General features: G+C 39.0%; 3 protein-coding genes across 8 annotated transcripts; 1 reads left to right on the plus strand and 2 right to left on the minus strand.

The window, feature by feature from the left end:
• The first annotated feature begins 85 nt into the window (after window positions 1-85).
• On the plus strand, window positions 86-7,351 carry LOC130570385 (mediator of RNA polymerase II transcription subunit 15-like). 4 transcript variants are annotated; one of them, XM_057360677.1, is made up of 18 exons: window positions 86-238; window positions 1,141-1,228; window positions 1,328-1,379; window positions 1,472-1,495; window positions 1,597-1,752; window positions 1,829-2,100; window positions 2,291-2,623; window positions 2,949-3,098; window positions 4,470-4,577; window positions 5,050-5,168; window positions 5,256-5,389; window positions 5,690-5,824; window positions 5,908-5,971; window positions 6,058-6,124; window positions 6,213-6,367; window positions 6,478-6,644; window positions 6,783-6,881; window positions 7,033-7,351. In XM_057360677.1, the coding sequence occupies exons 1-18, from the start codon at window positions 171-173 to the stop codon at window positions 7,167-7,169; spliced, it is 2,328 nt and encodes a 775-aa protein (XP_057216660.1). In that variant the 5' UTR covers window positions 86-170; the 3' UTR covers window positions 7,170-7,351. The 4 variants fall into 4 exon arrangements, with proteins under 4 accessions (XP_057216660.1, XP_057216662.1, XP_057216661.1 ...); XM_057360679.1 differs by having other exon boundaries at window positions 2,949-3,077; XM_057360678.1 differs by having other exon boundaries at window positions 1,832-2,100.
• On the minus strand, window positions 7,345-9,517 carry si:ch211-222n4.2 (uncharacterized protein LOC101885505 homolog). Its single transcript, XM_057360681.1, has 7 exons — window positions 9,242-9,517; window positions 8,572-8,613; window positions 8,374-8,491; window positions 8,029-8,248; window positions 7,850-7,950; window positions 7,621-7,677; window positions 7,345-7,553 (listed from the first exon to the last, which is right to left on the minus strand). The coding sequence occupies exons 1-7, from the start codon at window positions 9,393-9,395 to the stop codon at window positions 7,376-7,378; spliced, it is 870 nt and encodes a 289-aa protein (XP_057216664.1). The 5' UTR covers window positions 9,396-9,517; the 3' UTR covers window positions 7,345-7,375.
• Window positions 9,518-9,663: 146 nt separating this feature from the next.
• smpd4 (sphingomyelin phosphodiesterase 4) lies at window positions 9,664-21,227 on the minus strand. 3 transcript variants are annotated; one of them, XM_057361069.1, is made up of 20 exons: window positions 21,118-21,227; window positions 20,643-20,726; window positions 20,450-20,536; window positions 19,946-20,082; window positions 19,734-19,809; window positions 19,243-19,339; window positions 19,076-19,128; window positions 18,787-18,938; window positions 18,521-18,653; window positions 17,939-18,004; window positions 13,678-13,767; window positions 12,503-12,651; window positions 12,218-12,308; window positions 11,981-12,081; window positions 11,724-11,887; window positions 11,290-11,495; window positions 10,963-11,193; window positions 10,675-10,806; window positions 10,457-10,585; window positions 9,664-10,336 (listed from the first exon to the last, which is right to left on the minus strand). In XM_057361069.1, the coding sequence occupies exons 2-20, from the start codon at window positions 20,679-20,681 to the stop codon at window positions 10,013-10,015; spliced, it is 2,457 nt and encodes an 818-aa protein (XP_057217052.1). In that variant the 5' UTR covers window positions 20,682-20,726; window positions 21,118-21,227; the 3' UTR covers window positions 9,664-10,012. The 3 variants fall into 3 exon arrangements, with proteins under 3 accessions (XP_057217052.1, XP_057217051.1, XP_057217053.1); XM_057361068.1 differs by having other exon boundaries at window positions 17,933-18,004; XM_057361070.1 differs by lacking the exon at window positions 13,678-13,767 and having other exon boundaries at window positions 17,933-18,004.
• Between the last annotated feature and the right edge of the window lie 2,583 nt (window positions 21,228-23,810).

Below are 23,810 nucleotides of genomic sequence, written 5' to 3' on the forward strand. Positions count from 1 at the left end.
AAATCATGTCACTTGGCCCATGACTTGACTCGTTTGATTCGCTCTCCGAAGCACTGATTCAAAACAAACGATTCGCAAAGGATTCGAAGTTTCACGAATCAGTGTTTCGAACGCGTCCATCACTATCTGAAACTGAAAGGCTTGTTCAACGTTATTTAAAAACATCAACAATGGATGTCCCAGGCCCTGATAGCGACTGGAGGAGCACAGCCTTTAGACAGAAAGTGGTGGCTCAAATGTAAGTATTTTCCATGAAATATTATGTGTTTGGATGTGCGAGGATTATGGTTCAGCGCACGGAAATAGTGCTGTTAGCTTGCTAGCTGCTAACTAGCTGATGCTCAGCCATGTTTTTACCCACATAAGTTAGTCTGTGAAACATTGCGAACTTTGATATGATTTAAGTGAAAGTAGGCAACGTGATATCTAGTAAAAGCGATTAGTATGTCTACTAATGAAGTAATTTCTACTTCACTTAACGTTACTTATTTAGCTATGTTGCTAGCTAAGATACAGATATCGTTAGCGTCATTAAATATGCGCCCAGATATGCAGAGGACTGAAGAAACTCTACTATACAAATACTGTAAAAAAAATAGAACAAACTTTTAGTAGAACACGTGACATTTGTGACTTTTGAATCGTTATAAGTTCTTCTGATAATACTTTTAATATATCTAATCTATACCCGATGGTTTGGTTTGATTGACAGTCTCAAAAAACGTAATGTTGATATTATTATTACTTACTGTATTTAATATGCTAGTGCTTTTGAGCTGTGGATTTTAGCTTAAGGGATATATTCCTTTTCTAAAAGCATATGCATTTTTTTCTTACAAATTCAGCATCCCTGCAGGAGTGGGTGGTACAGCCGCAGCCGAATCACTACAGATAATAAATGCAATTCAAATTTTACATTTACATTTAGTTACTTAGCAGACGCTATTTTACATGAAAGTTCAAATATTGACTGTTCAAATATTTACAGTTTGTTTGACAAAGCATATTCTGTATTTCACAGAATATTACATTCCATTGCATTCAGAACACAAATGAAGTCATAAATTATTTATGTCAGCCAAGTGAGCTTTCTCTGTAAAACTATACTCATCTAACCTGAACCTCTGTCTTGTGTTGTAGAGAGGACGCCATGAGGAAAGCAGGAACTGCTCATACTAAGTCCTGTACTGACATGGAAAACCATGTGTATATTAAGGCAAAGACCAGAGTAAGTACTGATTTTTTGTTTTTATGTGATCATTAAAAGCACTGACTGACAAACAGATATATCTAAGTTAACTATATATAAATGACTGCTTTTGCACAGGAGGAGTATTTGTCTCTGGTTGCGAGGCTGATCATTCATTTCAGAGACATTCGTAAGTTGTTAGTTATGTTTTTGATGTAACATTTGTATATGCTGTGATTCTTGGATGAGAACTTTGTATTGAACATATTTTTTCCATTGCAGATAAAAAGACACAAGGGGGACCCGGTAAGAATGGATTAAAAAAAACCTTAAATCTAGTTCTTGCATATAAGTGTCCAAATACATTTTCTGCTTATTTTTAATGGGTCTTATTGTTTTATTGTCAGATCCCATGAATGCCCTGCAGAATTTGACCGGAGTGGGTGGAGGTGGTGGCATTGGACCACGCCCACCTGGCGCACCTATGAGTGGTATGGGGCCAATGGTGCAAATGCAGATGGGTCAACACACCATGCAGGGAGTTGCAGGTGGCCAGCAAGCTGGTAAGATTAACAATCTAACAGTTGAGCCACATAGAGAATTTGCCAAGAAATTACATCTGATTCAATATTACTCCAGCAGGTTCTGCCGGACAGATGCAGATGATGCAGCAGTCCATTCAGTTTCAGCAGTTTCAGACACAGCAACAGGCAGCCATGCAGCCTCCGCAGCAAACAGCCATGCAGCAGTTCCAACAGATGAAACAACTTCAGCAACTCCAACAGCAGCACCATCAGAATCAACAGCTGCAACATTCTAACCAACAGCAGCAGCAGCAGCAGCAACAGCAGCAGCAGCAGCAACAGCAGCAGCAGCAGCAGGCTCATACTCAGCAGCAGCAACAGAACCAGGTACTGGTAATGAAAAGATTACACGTTTGTACAACATTTTTGGTTTATTTATAGTGATCCAAGACATGACAACAAACACAGACATTCAAATCAATGAAGGTAGCTTGAGATAAATGGCTCTAATTTACCAATTCAAGACCGTACAGAGTTTGGTCATCATTAAGTGCTTATTGTTTGGCTTTCTTTACAGTTGCACCAAACCAGAATCCAGCAGCAACAACAGCAGTTAGCACAACTGCAGCAGCAACAACAATTGCTACAACAACAGCAACTACAACAACAGCAACAACAACAGCAACTGCAACAACAACAGCAGCTTCAAGCCCAGGTTCAGGCTCAAATCCAAGCCCAGGCTCAAGCTCAAGGTCAAGCCCAAGCTCAAGGCGTGGCAGGCCAGATGCCCCCTCACTCGCAGCAGCAGGTTTTAGTGCCACAGTCTTTGGCACAAATGGCCCCAGGGCAGCATCAACAAATCAACTCGCTGAGCCAACAACAGCAGCATCAGCTAAAGCAACCAATCCAGGTAAAGATCAGCTATCGGAACAGAACACAATTTGGTTCAGTGTATTAAGAGATGTTGATGAAGTGCAAAAATTCAAGTGGGAAAAAAACAAGGTGGCATATCGTTCTGATAGTTTTAAGTTGCCTGTTGATGTCAGGCAAAGCCAAGATGTTCTGTTAAGACTTGCGATTTACCTGGCAATGTATAAAGCTCATTATAGCACAGAGATTGATTGACAGGTGAGCAGACGTCTGATTCTCTGTCTCAGTTGCTCACCTGAGATGAATGTTAACAAGAACTGAGTTTTCTTATAGATTTTGTTATTTGTGTGTGCGAATCTGATCAGGTAAGAGTTTTGCAACAACAGCAACATCAGCAACATCAGCAGCAGCAGCAGCAACAACAACAACAACAACAACAACAACAACAACAGCAGCTCCAGCAGACAGCCCAGCTCACAACGGTTCCCGGTCAGGTGAGCACAGCGCAAACTGTGGTGAGGATTGAGATGAGCAACTTGGCGTGAAATAAATGCATGCCACCAAAATCAACACTTGTTCATTTGAGTTTCTTGTGAATGTCAGAACTACTTATTCCTTGCCTGTTGGTGGAACATAGTAATGCACAATGACGTAATAACAACAAATGGATTATACGTTTTAGTTCTATGAATGAGGTTTCGTTGCGTGCCACAGCGTAGACTGCTTGTTTCGAACTACTGATGTCTTCACTAATAAATAACTACCCTGCAACCACCCAGAACATTGTGACAACCCTACGTAGATGCCACATTGAATCATTTTAGACACACTGACACGTCTGTCATGTTTGAACGATCCACATATTATATTACGTTAGATTGAAGTAAAAGAAACAAATATTTGAGTGAAAGAAAAATGTTATAAGTTTATATAATAAAATCTATAATAAAAAATATGATATAATAACACTGGTTAATATCATCAGTGAGTTTTCCAAGATGCTGCAACTTTGCGCAGAGTACACTATTTTGCTGAAATAGATCAGACTTCCCAACGCATTTATTTGTCAGCACTAGATGTCTTGTTTTAGTTTATCACACGGGTGACCGTCCCATTTGCGAGCATTCATTGGACAACATTTCGCCTCATGTTGCTTTCATTCACCTTGTCCCATACGTGTGGCCCTAGTTTATGCTAAACCCTGAGATAGAATGGTGTTAACCAGTGAAATCTCTTCGCTATTGCAGAGCTGTAAAATACGATAGAGCAGACAGTTTAAGTTTTAATAGCTTTCAATCTCATTTGCATTATGCATGTGTGTGCAGCTTACAGCTTGACTGCATGCTTGCTATTTTAAACCCACAAGCCCATTCTGCATGCACGTGACCTGAAGAAATGCATTTCTTTTTAGGTTAGTCCTTACAATGATATTGTTAACATTTTCTTTGTGCGTTTTTAACGAACATTTCCAGGAGTCCTTACCCTTGCATTGTATCTTATTTGGAAAGTAATTACCAGATGGCAAACTCGACCACATCTCCACTTAAACGTGTCTTGTTGGAGACACAGATATACCCATTGCATTTCTCCTTGCCTTGCATGGGTCTGGTACATGAATATGGAGCATGAAATCCATTGGCCTGCATACTCTGTCTTGCTCTTAGAATGACAGAAGAGGTTCATTTCACTGCCACGTCATTTTGTTTTTAAATAGCCTTGTTTTGCATAGTTAAACGTGAAGGTGTGAATTGTGCATCCGTGCTTGCAGACGAGCCGCATCTGTTTCTGTTTGCATTGTTGCATGTGCTTCCTCTCATGTCTGCTAATGCACTGCATTTATTGTTTTGCTTGTGACATGTCTGTTGTCCCCTCTGTCCTCCTCAAAGATGATGCTCCGTCCTGGGATGCAAATTCCAACCCGGTTGCCCCGCGCCACCCCGAACTCTGCCATTCCTCAAAACCCTGTTGCCATGGGAGGACAGCAAATGCCACAGGTATTTACCGCAGGGCTGAGCGCTGGGTCGCCGCACTGCAACCCAGTGGGCGCAAACATCTGTGGCTTTACGCTAGAGCACTCCCACATGAAGGCCGTCCGTAATTCTACCTCAGTTTAACACTTGTGTGCCTCCGTTTACCACCACCCACCACCAACCAGTTTCAGAATTAGTAACATTTAGAAACTACCCAGAAGCACCTAGGGCAGAGTAAATAATGTCTAGAATTTGATTTGAAATTAAATGTGTGGCACAGGTAAGTTATTGTCCTGTTTGTATAGATGAATGCTAAGCTAGGAAGCTACAATGGTGTGATCATCTTCTGGCTTTATAGCGCCATCTGGTGCTGTAGCGTCAAAACAAGGTGATCTGTTACCACCTCTAGGTTATTTGCTTTACCCGTGCAGATCCTCCTCTTCTAATCTGGTCGTGTTTAACCTATTTTAGATTTTTCATCTCTCCTGTTTCCTAGAGTCAGCAAATGATGTCATCACCCTCTCCAGTTCAGGTGCAGACGCCCCAGTCGATGCCTCCTCCACCCCATCCTCAGCCGTCACCCCAGCCCCCATCCTCTCAACCTAACTCTGTCAGGTAAACACACCTGCGAAGGCCTTTGGGACCTTAAATCTTTTTCATGTTACCATATAGACCCGTCATAACTTTATTTTTTCTCTCTAGCTCTGGTCCAACCCCATCCCCTGGAGGTTTCCAGCCCAGTCCCTCTCCCCAGCCATCCCAGAGTCCAGCTTCTGCACGAACCCCACAGAGTTACCCCCTTCAGGTGCCTTCACCTGGACCACTCAACACCCCAGGTACAAATAATATTAATTTTATGATTTTTTCGTCTTTTAATTAGACAAGAAATAACACTGAGAAGAGGGCTGGGATGTGGAATGATCTTCAGATCCTGACCCAGGCCACGTTTCTGATTACAGAGCAGATTTAATGTTTAGAGGAGCTCCTTTACAATCAGTCATTATAACAAACAAATAATCAGATACAATATGCTTTTTAATATATGTCAGTAATAGGGGTTAAAGACTTTATCCTTAGTTACTTAATTTGTAATGATCATACATTTTCAACCTGTATATTTGGTTTTTGAACTATAGGCAACCCAAGCTCTGTAATGAGTCCAGCAGGTACCTCACAGTCTGATGATCAGCTATATATGGACAAACTAAAGCAGCTGTCAAAATATATCGAGCCTCTGCGCAGGATGATCAACAAAATTGACAAAAATGAAGGTACTAGAGATTTTTTCTCTGCTTGTGCTAATTTACTTGCTTTATTTGACTGTAGAAGTTATGTGTGTTATTTGTTTTTACAGATAGGAAAAAGGATCTGAGCAAAATGAAGAGTTTGCTTAATATTCTGACTGACCCCAACACACGGTAGGAAAACAAACAGTCCGGTGTCTTGCATTTTTGGCTTTTGCAACATCCCTCGGTTAATTTTGAATTACGTTTCTATCCACTAGGTGTCCTCTTAAGACCCTAGAGAAGTGTGAAATAGCTTTGGAGAAACTGAAGAATGATATGGCTGTGGTGAGTTACTGGTGGTGACACATACATGTTGTTCATTTTGTTGCAATACTTATTTCGTTATTAACAATATTTGGTGTGTTATTTCCAGCCGACTCCTCCCCCAGTGACATGTACCAAAAAACAGTACCTGTGCCAGCCGCTGCTGGATGCCGTCATGGCCAACATTCGTTCCCCCGTTTTAAACCATTCACTTTACCGCACGTTTGCTCCAGCTATGACGGCCATTCATGGACCACCAATCACGTACGTTTTTCCCTTATTCAACTCTGTAAATAAACAATATCTTATTTAGTGTAATATTGGATGTTCAGCAATCGCCTGTAATATATAAAAAATGAGATTGTGTATCGCAGGGGCCCTTTAATTCCGTCCCGTAAACGGAAGTTTGAAGATGACGACCGGCAGACGATCCCTAACATACTTCAAGGGGAGGTGGCGCGGCTCAATTCCATGTTCCTGGTCAATCTGGATCCGTCCTACTGCAGCAACAATGGATCTGTGCATCTTATTTGCAAACTCGGTGGGTTAAACCTGTGCTTTTTACATTGGTGGCTGATAGTCGGAGGTCATGTTGTAAATGTTTCTATTTTTCATTTAGAAAATGAATATTTTCCATTTTATACATGTATATGAATTACTCACTTTGGTCTCTGTCTAGATGATAAAAACCTGCCCAGTGTTCCTCCTCTTCAGTTGAGTATTCCAGCAGGTTACCCTGATCAAAGTCCACACTGGGAAGATGACGGTCAGCAGTACGGTGAGCCTAAGCCTGCCTTTTACATAAGTGTCTACTTGTTATCCTAAACTGTTTTAAAATGCAAACCCTTTTTAGCACCCAATTTAAATGAAAATTCATCGGGTATGAAACATTAACTCAACAGTTCTTACATGCTTCCATCTGTTCTCAGAGGCGAACCCTTTCCTGCAAACTGTCCATAAAAACATGACCTCCAAACTCCTTCAGCTTCCTGACAAGCACTCGGTGACGGCGCTGCTGAACACTTGGGCCCAAAGCGTGAGACAGGCTTGCCTCTCGGCCGCTTAGAGATTTCTACCAGCAAACCAGTATAATCTTTGCACCTCCATGGCACAATGGCAATATGAATGACTTGTTACTTTGCATTTCTTTGTCTTTTTTTATTTACATCAGTATCTTGTTCAGTACACTAAAGCCTTAACAGTTTGTGCATTGCTTGATCAATAAAATTATTTAGACATTCTGTACAACTGTTTCAGTTTAATCTATGTTTCCTAATAATGTTTGGTAAAACCCAGCGTGGTTGTTAAGTGCATTGGCCTCTGCAGCCGACGTGTCTGCACAGCCTGAGTTCTCCTGTGTCTTTCTGCTATGTTGTTGTGCAGACTTCGGGTGAGGGCAGGCAGGATCACTTTCTCTGCTTTGCTAGCCTGAGACGCAGGTCTATTCATACTGTAAGAGAAACATTCTTGGCATTTATGTCAAAAAATATATCGGGCTTTTAAAAGCAGTGACTTACAGTCCTCTAGGCAGTGTTTGAAGAGAAAGCTGCGGAAATGTATCAGAGTCCTCGGTTCTGCAAAAAAATTAAGATCGAAAGATATCAGGGTGAATTGCAGGAAATGTTAAAATATCTAAAGCCTACTGCGTTTAGATCACTTCTAAGTATTGCAATATGAAATTGTATTTAATTTAGAAAGCAAATTATCATAATACTTTAAATATTTTTGCAATGATTAAGAAGTTACCTTTTACCATCATCAAGAAAAGCCTTGGTCAGAATGTAATTCTCTGCAGTGATTTTCTTGTTGAAAACAATGTCTTTGAGGATAGCTTTCACACGCAGGATCTGAGAAGACACTTGACATAAAATCTACAATGCAACAATGTTAAAGAGTTGTTTTGTATTAAACAACTATGACATCACCTCTTGGGACTGCATGCTGTTAGCATTGTACAGCTGTCGTATGATGACCTCGCACTCCTTTAGGATAGGAGGTCGGGGTGGAACCGATTGGCTATACTGGATCATTAAAGGCTGTAGAGAAGTGATGAAGCCTGCTTTAGCTTCTGAAGGATCTTTTATCTTGACTGCTGTGGGGGCAGTTGAGGAATTCGATCTTGTTTCTCTACATTTATTATGATTGCTGGGGGTATAGCAGAATGTTACATTTTAAATACTAGTTGCTGAGAAGAAGTGATTGTGTATGTATAACCCATAGGGTTTAAAGGAAGTGGCAATAACAGATGTGGTTAATATCTTTATAACCACCTGAGGTCTGTGCCCTGTGGAAGGAGCTTGTCATCGAGGGTCTGCTCCAGATATTTGCCTCTATCTGCCTGAAATTTGTGGTTGTCTGTTTGATGCCTCTGGATTTTACGTCTGGACCCTGTGAGGTCACGGGATGATGGTGGAAGAGGATGATGTGATGTAGTTTTAATATAGAAAATGTGAAGACAAGAGACTTACTGTTCGACTTTGATGGCTCCATGATCAGCATGAACTGCAGCTCTGGACCACATTATTAGAGAAAAGTACAAAATGAGGAATGATTTGTCATCCAGTGTTAATATTCATACATTTTGAACCTATTTTTCAGAGTGGGGTTACTTCGAAAAATGTCCTTATAAAAAAGCATAAAGTATTATCTTGTTTTTGTTATAGCTGGTTGTTGTAAGCAACACATTTTCCTTTTGGCCGTCAGAAACAATACCCTGAAACTTTTCTCTACTGTAAACTGATACGCTACCACCCACCGAGGTTACATGGGGCATTCTATCATTTTCTTCATTCAACAGGCTTTCAGTCAGCAGGCTGTCTGTCCTCTACTATAGTATCAGCCATGTACACCTGTTAACAGGTATGGTCATTAACAAATATAAATGCAGATATATAGTGTATAATTGCACTTTATGATACCCAAAAAGGTAAGTCACTAGCATTTGACAATATCTGACCTGAAAATAGTCAAATAAATAAGTCTGTTGTAAATGGCGGAACAAAAAACAGCCTGAATCATACGTTAAAAAAAATCTAACCCGTCTAATCTCATCATATACTACACATTATAAATTACTTTACATTATAAGACTACTAAGACATGGTGTACAGTATATGAGGAAGCTTGAGATTCGTTTACCTTTATTTTCCCGCTTTAAACACTCTATTTCGTCGTGTAACTTTCCTAAGGTTTCTCCGTGCTGCTTTTGCAAGAACTCAATATTTCTCTGCAGTGAGTCGACGCGCGCGTCCATATCGCTGTGAAACATGTTCCTGACGTCACCGTCATGCATGCGCCCTCACCCAAGTACACCTGTATGAGTGCTAGAAAACCCGCCAAAACGGACTACGTCGTCATAAATTATGGTCTATTGACAGCATTTCGTAACTGAGAGCGGGTTGTTTTCAGCGTGCACGCACCTCACTGTAACATTCAATCTTGCACGAGTTACTATGGTAACAACAGCAGTATACTTCCTTTAAACTACGGCTGGGAAATTCAACAAATTCGACGTTCATCCAAGTTTCTGTAATGAAATCCAGCAATGACGCAGGAGACATTCAACAAGTCCGTTTAATGAAAAGCAGTCAGGTAAGTGCAAACTTTGGACTATTCTTGGTTACACTGGAAAAATAACACTATTTGTAATCAATGACCAAAAATCTGGATTTTCCCACCTCGGGTGTCTCAAAATACACTTCAATATTCTTAAACAATTTGCATTTGATAAACTAATCCTTTTTTTTTGAAGTCCCTGCTGGATTGTGTCAGTTAAAAAGTCCCAACACACAAGCAGTGTAAATACTGTTTAAAAACAGTAAACTCATTTCACAAAGAAATAAAAAAAAAAAGTTTTAAACATAAGAAACACAATCCAATAAAAAGGCAACAAAACACTTGGTTCTCCAACTACTGAGTCTTTAGTTTTTTTGTGAGGAAATTCAACAAGACCTCATAGAGGAAGCTGACAACAAGAATGAGTCCAGTGCTAGACAGAAGCCCAAAGCAGAGGAGAGCCAACAGAACGTAGAGCAGGAGCAGTAAGAAAAGGGTGCGATAGCTGGCCAGGCCCCGCAGGCTGAGACGGACTCGCTGCTGACGATCTCTCATCTGACGCATCATCGGGCTCTTTCGCTGCTGCCCCGCCATGACCGAGGAACTCATCAAGTAGTGTCGTCCCACTCTGCCCAGGAAATCCTGTCGAGAGCACAGTGCTTCCATGTGGTCTCCTAACTGTATAAAACACAGTCACACAGAACAGAATAAATGAAGCCCGGGTATATCTAAATCAAGAAAGCTTAACTACATGTAAAATGCAGTTACTTTGGGTGGCACTGTAGGTGATACGCTTACCCTTGCGTTGATAAAAGAAGAGATTTGGAACAGCAGCCGAACCAAAAGAGCATTTTCATAGCTCCTAATAGGCTGGAGCTCTGGATCTCCTTGATATTCAATTTCAAATCTGCGAAGGCCATTGATGATCTGCGAACAATTTTAGTGCAATTTGATTCATCACTATTATGATATGCAAAATGAATATATGTTGAGGGTCGCCAAACAAAAAAACTTACCTGCAACCTGCCCAGATCTGTTAACACAAGGCCATTCTCACTCGGAATGCAGTCTGGAAGTTGTTTAGACCCCCCGTCATTTTCTGCTGATGCCGCATTTACCATCAGCTGAGACAGCTGTCCTGCATTTAACTATAAACGAAAAATGAAGACATAAACTTTTTATTTGGGGTTTTATAGAAGCCAATTGATTTTTTTTAGTACTATATAAATATAAGCACACACGCACGATTCAAATGCAAATATGTGAAGTTCTACCGTTATAAAACACAAATCATTTAAACTGACCCGGAATATCTGACACAGGTAGTCCAAGGCTTTGTCCAAGAATTCGTGAGTCTTTTTCACACCCTCTGCCATATCATCCATCTCTCCTCCGGTAAAAGTATTATTAAGATCCGAGGAGCCAACGCCAAACCATGAGAGAAAAGAGTTATTAGCAGCCATCTCTGTAGAGTGATCCGATATTCGTTTAGCTGTCTGTCGGGCTTGGGCGATAATCTGGATCAACTTTAACACCTAGAATAATGTTTTCAACAGTATTTTAAAAACATGATTGTTTCTTGCAAAATCAAGCTAAAATCAAATCATAACCAGCATAAGACGTCAGCTTACGGTTTGACGCAAATCAGGACCAAACATCAGCTTGTACTGGCAATCTTGCCCCTCCAGGCTGTACACGTGACTTTTCACCTTGAAGACGCTGTCCGTCCCCATCGGCTGGCGGGACGAGAGGAAGCTTCCACCATGCGAAGGTGTTAGGAAGACACGGTTCTGCCGCTGCAGGATGGCATGTTCTGGCTCCAAGAACAGCTGCTCTCCTGGAGGCATAAAACCATTCAATAATGATCTGCTCTTAATGAAGAGACAATGGCTCTTAGCAGAATAATTAAGATTTACACGACTGTTAACAATCACTCTTCCAGAAAGCCCTGAAGATAAAACCATTCAGAAAGGAGTACTTTACTGTATATTATCAAAGGGAATTAATATAATTTAAAAAACACTTTGTGAGAATAATAATGTAGCCGAGAATGTTTCTTTTCTACCTTTTTGGATCATGTCTGCTAGGTTTGGCTGAGCAAAGACTTTGGCAACTCTGAAGACCATCAAGGCATTTTTGGCATTGACCAAGTCTGTGCGCATGGCTCGATTTAAAAAGCTCTGGAAAAGCTTTGTATACATTAGAAGATTCTCCTGCACAAATGACGCCCTGTAAATAACAAACACTCAGTTAGCTGATGTTGATTTGAAGGTCACACGTATCCAACTACACTGATGCCCAAACACCCAATATGTAAAATACCATTTATCAGGAACGGTTCTGTTCTGGCCATCTGCTTGCGCATTGTTTTTTTCTCCAGTATATCTCCATGGTTGAATATAACTCAGCCATGTCTCTAAAACCTAAGGAGACAAATAATCAAGCACGTAAGGTCAGATTTCTTGAGACAACCTTCACAATGATTTAAATGTGATGGTTTTATTGAACAGCATGTGCCGTTTTCCAACTTTGGATCCAAAAGTCATTGCGGACATTTACCGCTCTGAATGACGCATCCAAAGGCCAGTGACCGAAGCAATGTTGTAGGAAGACGTACAGCTTCTGCTGGACAAACCTCTGCACCACCACACTGTAGGAGAGAGAGTGAATGCATATTGACAGAGCAGTAAAAGAGAAGACAGCTCAATCAAGCCAACAGTGCCCGATCGGGTGAAACGCTCGTCTTTACGACTTGCCACCTTGGATTTACAGATGTGTTTTAGCAATACAGCATGATCTGCTGGAGAAGTTGATGGATGTGTGCAGGCTGCTGTAAAAACCCACCGTTTGAGCTCTTCCAGGGGGCTGCTGTGGGAGTGAGCAGAGGGCGAGGAGGGTGTCGATTCCTGCTTCAGGCTGTTGGAGAAGCCGTGCAGATGTTTGACCAAAAGTCGCACAACAAGGACGTGCTCTTCTGAGGGCAGGAAGGGCTCCTGAAACATTGTTTAATCATAGTCAGAGAGTGCTCTGGATTATTATTGTATGTATGACCCAGTTTACAAATGGTATTAACATAACATTACTGTTTAAGGCAACCCAGTATCAGGTGGGTGCTTAATACAGATGAAACAGGGCCCGAAACGTTTTGAGTTTGAATCACTTAAACCACATATAAAAGTATTCAAAATGCCTATCATTGCATTTGTAGGATAAGACTTACCTGTCAATCAACATGCAATGACACAGAACATGCACATGTACATCAAGCATGTACATAAAAGTCAGTTAATATACAGGTAGGAACTTGACTAAAACAACAAGGATTTCACTCGAAACATTACATCTGCAGTAGGATTTAATTCTAGAAGTGTTAGAAAGCATGTTTATGCTTTATTGCTGCCATAGCGAGTGATGTATTTGGGTCACAAAATCACAGATCCTCCATTCTAACTCTGATCACGATTGGAAAAGCATGTCTTGTCTGACGGCATGTCAAACCACAAGAGAAATGACCATGGCAAAGCCCAAGACAAATGTTAATACCAGATGTAAACAGAGCCTCAGATATGACTGACAACTCCTTATACAGCATCCACAGTATAGAAGGCATCTCAACGGACATTTCCATGTAAAGCTTAACACGTTTGGCATTTTCTGAAACAAGACTAAAGATGGGCAATTTGGTCTGGATATTTTGTGTAGTGTTGTGTGCGTAGTTGAAGGCAAAAGAACAGCCTGAAAAATTACAAAAAAAGTCATGCTTCTAAAACACAAAAAAACGTCACATGTACAGTAACAGCTCTAAACATTGGAATATCACCTAACATTAAATCACAAAATGTATTAGTCATATTAGTTTAAAAGATCACACATTATAATCAGACCAAATCTCCCAACCATGGAACAACCTAATGGTTTACCTAAAAGATTAGTGTTAAAACCAACCCCTAATCTAACCCCTATCTAATCTCAGTTTACCTCCAGGAAGCCCGTGGAACTGAATGAAAAGGTAAAAGTACTTGGTATGGGTGGAGGGTCCCAGAGCCTGGTGGGGCGGGGGGTTGGCACAGCATGCTGGACATACTGAGGCGGTACTGCAGCAACGCCAGCTGAAGGACCCATCACAAACGGGTGGAGGAGGAGGAAAAGAAACACAGTGGTGGGGTTGGAAAAGAAGAAAAAAAAGGACAGGAGCAGGGCAGTGAACATAAGAGAAAGGAAAAAGAACACGAGTGCAATCCAAGAAAAATAGTTGGACAATCAGGACAGAAATGGGAGTGTAAAAAAGGAAAGAAAAAGAACAAATCGATATTGACCACAGACACACAAATGTAATGAACATGAAGATGATGCAGTTGTCCTTTTCACAGGTGTCCATTTAGCTCAACTGAGTTCCTCTCAAGTAATAATGTATGCAAGGCTAACATTAAATAACACGTGTAATGAGTGATCTGTGACTGTTAATGAGTGATCTTGATTTTTTAACTACATACATGATTATATACAGCCAAAATAAACAGAAAATAAGTGTTTAACTGCTTTGGATTGCTATCTTCTACTTTCTGCGACCATCATTTGCCCAGAAGGCAAAACAAGTTTGGGAATGATGCTACTAACTTGCAAAAGTATGTTCAATTTATATTGCTTGCCCTCGGGAAGCCTGGCAAATCGAGTCAAGGGAGCCGAGAAACATTATTTGTAATGTGGGCCTTGGTTCTAAATAGAAGTGTCTGTTTAACAAAGTAGGTTAAATTGCCTTCAGCTCTAAAGTTCCATCTAATCTCTCTATATGTTTTTTAATAAATCCACAAATATTTCAAGAGTTTATGAAAGAAAAGGAGACACTGCATCTTTTTCACATCACAAGTTTTAACCATGAACTATACAGAAAGGAGTCACCAATTTACTCTTGATTTTTATATGAAGTCTGATCATTCTTACTCTAACTTAATTCATACAAAGGAAATCCTTTATTGACAAGGGGGATATTCATCACTAGAATGTAATAGAGTCGGTAAACTGGTGACTTCTGACTTATAATCTCCAGCACATAGCAAGAGACATGAATGGCCACACTTAAGATGCTCAGGGCTGACTGGAGGGAGACTCGCACTGATACTGGCTGTAAATAACACGTGGACAGAGAAATAGACTCAGAAGCAAGAGATGCCAAAAGCTTATATACACCCTACAGCCAAATAACAAAGATATGTCAAAGAGCTGGCGGGCTGCATCATGCAGACTTAAACACAGAGGAAGCTAAAGCACTGCTATTTCAACCACATGCCAAACTAATGCATTTGTGCTTTTGCCTGATTTGCACAAAACAACAAACATTGCAGAGCAAACATCAGTTAACAGGTTTATGTTTCCCTTTCTTCCCCTTCGAGCAGTATTAAGCTTGATTTTTCACCCTTGACAGAAAAATGATTGTGTATTAAGGAAATTAAACAACCACAGAACACAAACTTCCAGAGGGTGGCATTAGATGACAAGAAGAACGTAAAATATAATTGACCATTTGTGACCCTGGATCACAAAACCAGTCTTAAGTAGCAGGGGAACATTTTTAGTAAAAGACAAAAATACATTGTGTGGGTCAAAATTATCGATTTTTCTTTTATGTCAAAAATCATTAGGATATTAAGCAACCCACCAAACAAAGGCATGTCCAAATGACGTCTTTTCTACATCATTGGTGACATAGAAGAGACGTCCCCTGAGGAGCCAGAATGAAAGTTTTTACAACGTCTTTTTATGACGTCTTCTGTACTTCTGATTTTGATGTTCTTGTGATCTCTATAATTGCATTGAATCAATATCACTTTTGCACCTGCAATTAATGTTGAAATGTATTAATCCACCATTAATGTGATCAGTGTTTGCTTTAGTTGGGCTCTTGAACGTTACATTTCACTTATAAGTTAGGTTTTCTTTGGCCATTGAGATAATGTGTTAAGATACATTTGTTGTGACAAAGCAAACAAAGCTAAATGAATAATTAGTGTTGGTTCACAATATTTGTAATGGAATGACTACGCTCACTAGCCATAATTGTGTTGTATTTTTGTGCAAGTTATTATTGTGGTATGCAGTGATATGGATGTAAGATTTTTTTAGGAATTATTCACAAACTATTAAACAGCTTGATGAATTAGACACACATAGACATGAAGAATCAATGTATGAAACTCAACAATGGTGACAATCATCAAACTAATTCAGATAAAAAGATCAACTGCAATGCATGCTGGGAGTCATGAATGAGTTTTGTACTATGATGTTACCCAGCATGCATTGCAGCCTGAGGCTTTCTTTTGTTGATTGTCACCATTGTTGAGTTTCATACACTGATTCTTCATGTCTATGTGTGTCTAATTCATGAAGCGGTTCAACAGTTTGTAATTCGTAAGAAAATCTTCTATCCATATCATTACATGCAGTAACCTCATACCACAATATTAATTTGCATATAAATACAACACACTTACAATTACTGAGCATATTCATTTTAAAATAAATATTGTAAGGCAACATTTTTTATTCATTTAGCTTAGTCTTCCTTGCCATAACAAATGTATCTCAACTCTTTGTTTCAATGGCCAAAGAAAACCTAATTTATAAGTGAAATGTAACGGTCAAGAGCCCAACTAAAGCAAACACTGATCACATTAATGGTGGATTAATACATTTCAACATTAATTGCAGGTGCAAAAGTGATATTGATTCAATGCAATTATAGAGATCACTGGAACATCAAAATCAGAAGTTCAGAAGACGTCATAAAAAGACGTTGTAAAAACTTTCATTCTGGCTCCTCAGGGGACGTCTCTTCTACGTCACCAATGACGTAGCAAAGACGTCATTTGGGGCAGTTGTGGCCTAATGGTTAGAGAGTCGGACTCATGACCAGAAGGTTGCCGGTTCGATTCCCAGGGCCGGCGGGTAACAACTGAGGTGCCCTTGAGCAAGGCACCTTACCCCTACTTGCTCCCCGGGCGCTGTAGTGATAGCTGCCCACTGCTCCGGGGGTACGTGTGTTCACTACTCTCTGGATGGGTTAAATGCAGAGGTCACATTTCGTTGCCTTGTACATGTGCAATGACAATAAAGTGAATCTAAATCTAAATCTAAAAATCTAAGTCATTTGGACATGCCTTTGTTTGGTGGGAAAGATCACGTTCCATGAAGATATTTTGTAAATTTCCTACCGTAAATATATAAAAACTTTATTTTTGTGAGTGGATGGCCTGCCACAGTGCCCCTGATTAACAACTTCAAAGGCAATTTTCTCAATATTTAGATTTTTTTGCACTCTCAGATTCCAGAGTTTTAAACGGTTGTATCTGAGCCAGATATTGTCCTATTCTAACAACTCATACATCAATAGAAAGCTTATTTATTCATCTTTCAGATTATGTAAAAATCTCAATTTTGAAAAATTGACCCATAAGACTGGTTTTGTTGTCCAGGGTCACATTTTGTTAATAATCATACCACTGGATCAAGGAAGTGCTCACCATCAGCTACAGAAGACATAAATGTTCAGCTAACCTTTTACATATGATTAAAAAAAAAAGCAAATAAAAAAATATTTTTTCAGAACTAATACATCAATACCCAGCTATAACCAACCAGTTAATTGACAAAAAAGTCACATCTGCTTTTGTGTTCTATGAATGAAAAGATCACAGATCAAAAGTCAAAATAATGCTAAAAAGTTCACACCAATTTTATATTTTTGTTTAAGGCAACACACTTAAACAATGGAGAAATAAACTGTGCATTTAAAAACTGTGTAATTAAAAAATTATAAAATAAATTAAAATAAACTGCGATTACAAACTTGTTGGTACTGTATTTTATAAAAAAAATTACTATTGTTTCATAACTTCAGCAATTTACAAAACAAAAACCCGATTTATCTTAGGTAAAGTAATTGAATATGATAAAATTTAAATTTTACAGCACTAAAAACATATACATATGCCATAGACCAGTTAAGATTGCATCCCACCATCAAGAGTTAAAAGCCGGACAACAACCCAATCACAATGAAGCTAAACATTTATTTATAGCATTAATTTAGCCAAATTGAAAAGTGTAAACAAAGAGAGCAATGCATGTGTGTCATCCAAAGAGAGAGGCTATGAGTCAGGGTGGGGATCGTGCGCAGCCCCTACGCAGCACAGGGTTGGAGGGAGGTGGTGCTCAGCCAGCCGTGCAGAGGAGAGAGAGAGGGTGAGGTTTTAAAGACCCCTGGCATGTCCTTACCTTCACCTGAGGAGACTGTAGCTTCTGGTACATCTCCAGAGAATAGTGATGGAGCCACATTTCCACAAACACCTACAGGGGTGCACACACAACCAGGAAGTTAAAGCCCATTCCTACACGTTTTACTTGAAACATGAGTTAAGAAACAGTTCAGTCACATTGTAACCCACATCAATTATTGCTTCAGTTGAGCAATGCAACTTTACATTTCAGCAGACTGACTAAAAATGAAAGATCTTGCATTTAAAATCTTTTTGAATCAGAATAAAATATAAACTTTAATACTGGAAGAGAAATGTTAGTTAGAGAATTCAGAAGAATATTGACAATATTCCCAACACGATTAAAAGTAAAGGGTACTGAGGCGGAACATGAACATTTTCTCTTGCATTCCGTGAAAGAAAGTTTGGTAGAAAATGAGGGTGAGTAGACAGATATTGATGACAGCCATTTCAAAATAAATCTTGATTATTTTCCCCCAACACAAAATGTTTTTTATCTGTTTTGAATTGTAATTACATTTAGTTGTAACCTGAAATAAAAGACAAAACTTGCATATGGTAATCAATCCTATTATGATTTTATTACCTGTAGAAGCGTCTCTGACCTCCAGATCTCTTGGGCAGTGGGGTCAGCATTGACCGAGGGCTGATGGGTAATATGACGCTTCAAAAGACTAGTGCTGTGACCACCATATCCAACATAAGGCACATTGGGAGATCTAGGAAAGAAGCACGAGAGCTCATAAAAACTGTAACCAAGGTTGATCTTGGATTGAACAAGTTTATTATAGGATTTATCAGATACCACTGAAAAAGCAATTTCTCAAATTATACCAAATTATTCCATGATACCTTGGAGCAGGAGCGGTCACTGAGCCCCTGTTGTCTGAGAAAGGGGATGGAGGCACATTGCCTTCTGTTGGGAGGAAGTACTTTAGGTAGGTGTCAACAAGCACAAAGTATGCACTCTCTGAACAACTCCCATGCTGCCCTGGGGGGTAGTTCTGAAAGGATGATTAAATATTTCAACAAAGAGCCAATAAAATTCTGTAATGCCTAAAAAACAGCCAGGGATCAAAAATCAAATAACAACTGTATAATTTGTTCTTGAAAAATAAATTCCCCAGTGTTATGCTCTTACCTTTGGTGCAATGAGACTGGAGGCAAAGTTGAACATGTAGTATTCAAAAGGATCTGAGAAAGATTAAGAACAGATAATTATGCGAGAAGATGTATAAAGTGATGAAACAGGCGTGTAACAGTTTAAATATGTTATATAATACATAAAAAGTGAGCTAAGAGACATACTGAGTAATAGAAGGCCTGACATGGGGAACTGGATCTTATTATGAAACAGAGGGCAATCCGGCAGAACTCCTGTCTGAATGGATGACTTTATAGGTCCCTGTGTAGGACAGTAAACAATTAATGTCAGATCTGGATAATAACTTTTTAATACGAGTTTAACGCACGCACGCACACAAAATGTGCCCACCAGTAGTTGTTTGTTTATATGCATGTTAAATGTTTTGTATACACATCCCACAATTGAAGTAGCTTGCAACAACAATAGAATAAATTGTGTCTACTGCATTTAATACATGTGACATTAAATGTATGATTTTTGGACAGTAAGCGAGAACTGACAGAGGTAACAATTCAAAAGATGAAGCTCAAAATCAGTTAGGAACCATCCTGCAATCTTTATTAATGTATTCAAAGTGAATTTTAGACTTGACAAAACACATAAAAGCACACAATATTTGAATCTGACAGTGTTAAAAGTGTTAATAACTTACAGGCAGAAAGTTGACTGGAAACTCATACTTGTACTCCTCAGCTTGTAGTTTGTATACTAATTTCATCATAGAACCACTGTTGAAAAAAAACACAATTTTGTCACAACAATTCGTTCAGCCCGATGGAAAAGATTTTAATGTGTGGCAAGACTTTAATATCAGATATAACTGTGGACAAAAATATTACAACGAAATACACACAACAAACAAACCTTGGGTGCAGGATGTCCATGACAACGTTGTACTCATTTGAGCGGGCCTGCAAAAATCGAAGGTTCCAGCCAGAAAGGATTCCATCTGGGCTCCCGAATACACTTTCCACCAGCCAGGGAAAGATCGCATGCAGCTCCTGATCAAACGACAATTTCACACAAACACCGACACAATTGAGTTCATGACATTCTTATCACAAAGTGCTTAGCACATGTTAGCCTCAAAATAACACAAAATAAAACTGGGCGTCAAAACTGACCAAGTCTGCCAAAAATAGTGCAGGCATCAATACAGAACACAGTTCCAAGGCACTGTTGATTTATGACTATTCTAATCCAAAGTGATGTAACATTTAATCCAATAACTGCTATTGAAGATTCGTTTTAGGGTGTTCAGAACAACCTTACTCAAAACTCAACTTACGAACATTATTGATAATTGTACAATAAAAATGCATGGCTACCATTTCAACATTTTGACATGTCAAAATCAAAGAACTGTACCTTAGCAGGGTAATCATCTATAATTTTGACCAACTCATGACATCTTTGTTGAAAAGGTTTATTGCTCCAGTCTGCCTTTAGATTGGACTGCAAACAAGTTGCAAATGTGATGCACAAAGAGACGACTATTACAAAGTGAAATCAACAACAGTATCGTAGTACAGTATTTAAAACACTTAAATCTGTTTCTTACCAGGAGATAACTGGGCTGTTGTAGAGCAGGTGCAGCCATGAAAACTTCTCTGCTCTCAAACTGCCGATCTTAACAGTGCACACACTTGAATGAATCAAAATAAATATTAGTAATACTAATAAAAGTACATTTTACTGCAGCATACACTACGCACAGTACCACTAGTAAAGTTATGCTAGACAATAAAACTTATGAATGAAAAACAATGTATTTTATCCTGCTTGCTTGTCTGTGTTAAACACAGTACTTTAATTGGACTAGTTATATATATATATATATATATATATATATATATGTACATATTTGTCTAATATTGCAGTTTACATGCAGGTTAGCCGGCTAGCTCCACTGTCAGCTAACGTTAACTGACTAGCCTGCACGTTACATTGAGCGTGCTGAAGCTAACGGTTTAACCGTGCAACGTTTACATAAGACAGATATTTTAATGAGCAAAACCAGTTACAGAGCACAATACCTCGCACAAAAGAGAAAGAAACACAATTTCTCAGGAATTCCAATAGACCGCGCTTACATCCAACAGTCACACACAGAAACTAAAAAATACTTCCGCCAACCTACATAACAGCGCCGCCTATTGGCTAAGCGCAGGAATGACGTCATGAATTTACGACAAGCCTCCTTTTCACAACTTTTCATTTTTTCCCATCAACATCTGTTATTTTAGGCATGTTTTATTTAACACTATACTTTTATATGTAAATGTATGGCTATTTTACTTAAGGCTAAAATACACTACAATACTTTTGCTCAGATTTTGCCCAGATTTTCAGTCTGGACTTGTCTGCAGATTTGATCAGTTAGTGTGTTTCTATCTGAAACTTTCAAAATATCTGCAAGTGTATGATGTCTAGTTTTAAAAAAATCTGTTCAGATTTTAAAAATCGTGTAGTGTATTCCAGCCATTAATTGTTAATGTATACTTTCATATTTAAAATCTAAATGTTTTTACCCGTTCACGTTTGTACTTAATGTTTTAAACGTTTGTACTTAAGGTTTTAAAGTCCCCATTTTCACCCCTTTTCACTTATCTTTGAAAGACACATTTGTTTTATATAAACAAAAAGTACAAGAGTCCAACATTGATTGGCAACCCTTCATTTGATTTGACCAGACAGTAGTGTTAGTAAAAATATATTTAATACATGTGTAATACATAAGGGAGATAAATATGATTAGATAAACCGTAGGCCTTTCATAACGCGACAGCGTTGTGGGTCCGTGGGCGGCTGTAGACTACACCACTACCACCGGCGTTAATGGTACGATCCAGCTGTAAGCGCAAGCACATACATGTAAAATTAGAAAAACAAGTAATTTTTGTGTTTGTTCGAAAATCTGAAATTCTGAAGCAATTACCCAAACACGTATAATTGAAAATGAAACTGAGAGACAATTATCCATTTGTGAAGTGCCCATGAAAATTGAAAATGAAAGTTTGAAACCAATTTTCATTTGATTAATTTTGATGGTAAAAATTGAGAAAAGAACTGCAAAGCGTTACACGTACCAAATGCGTACACTTATACAAAACATAGCATGTTTTTGATCTTTCCTTTGTCATAGTATGTCTATGAATTTCTCATCATACTCAGTCAACTCATTCAACATTACAGAGGAAACGTCAAATGCAACACGAAAATAAACTGTCTCAATTTCCTTTTCCGTGTTTATTTGAGAAATTTCAGAACAACCCTCTATGCATCAATGCAATGATGGATGGAAATGGTTTTCCATCCCCTTAAGGTTCCATTAGCAAGAAATAACTCGGTTTCTGCCTGTATTGTCTCAGAATTGTCATCCTGCGGACACCATTGAGAATCATTGCTGTATGCTCTACTTTCACTATTATTTGTATGTTCCTTTAAGAGCTGTTCTGAAGAAAATCTTAGCCAACAAGACACATGACAGCTCTGTCTTGGCAATAAAATACTGCACTTTATCTTTCCTTTCACTGACTCTTTACATTCTTTTTCTCTATTTTTCTTCTTTTTTCCTCACTCCAAATTGTGAAGGAGACAAAGGAAGGCAACTACTGCAGTTTCATCGCCATTGCCCCTAAGGTAAATTGGCCCTTTATCAAAGGCAGGCCTCATCTATCAGTGCAAAGACGGGTATTGAAATTGCTCTGCTGGCCACAAATCAGTCCAATGGATCGGGCCCCTTATCTGGAACAAGGCCGTCATCACTCTCACTGAGAAGGAATGGAAGAACCTGGCATGAGGACCTTTTGGTTACTGGGCTGATGGATATGACCCCCCTTGACCCTTGGATGACCAGATCACCTAGTGTGAAGTCACATCAGATGCTGGTAATCAGGTCCATTCTCCATCACTTTCAACTCTGTCTTCCGCAGGTCAATTCAAACAGATAAAGAAAAGCATTTAGAAGGGCAGAAAGAAGTCAGTCAATGCATGAAAGTGATGGCTACTGTTTTAATAAAACTGCTTCTCAACATAATTTTTGATTTATGATTTATGACCATGATTTCTGTTTCCTAATGGAGATCTGACATACATTTATAACAAATGGGAAATTATATTCAGATTGCAGGATTAATGAGATGCTATTAATCGTGTCATTATAAGTGCCCTCTGAAACACATTGACCACTGAAGTGTCAGGAGTGCTTGTTTGTTGTTCGACTCTCCAAAGTAGCTCCTTGCAACCATGGGCTTATCCAACGACTCAGTTTTGAAACAGGACTTCTTTTTGTTCGATCAATGGCAGATTTATAATCCCTACAGTAACAGTAAACAGTCACGGTCATTGCTACTGGCCAATAAAACAAACACTTTAAAATCAACAAAGCTCAGTTAAGTCAAACAAGACAAGCATTTAGTCTTTCTGTGATGCTGAGAAGCAAGGATCAAGAAATAAACAACTGGTTAGGAACATCAGAAAGAAAAACACTGTTATGATTTCACAAAAGGCCAACAAGACTGATACAGATGCAAACTTTATTTTTATTGTAAGATGTGTTCAAATCCCCATTTTGGGCTGATTTCAAACAGCAATTCAAAAACTGTGTTTATAGCTTACCCATGGAGCAAAAAGAGCTTATTTTACCAAATTAATACAAAAAAAACTATTCTTGTGAAACTGTAGCTCAGTCCTTTTATGTGGCATAACCAGTCCCTTTAAGATTGAA

This window comes from Triplophysa rosa, linkage group LG19 (genome assembly GCF_024868665.1).
Source record: "Triplophysa rosa linkage group LG19, Trosa_1v2, whole genome shotgun sequence".
In the NCBI taxonomy this organism is placed as follows: Eukaryota; Metazoa; Chordata; class Actinopteri; order Cypriniformes; family Nemacheilidae; genus Triplophysa; species Triplophysa rosa.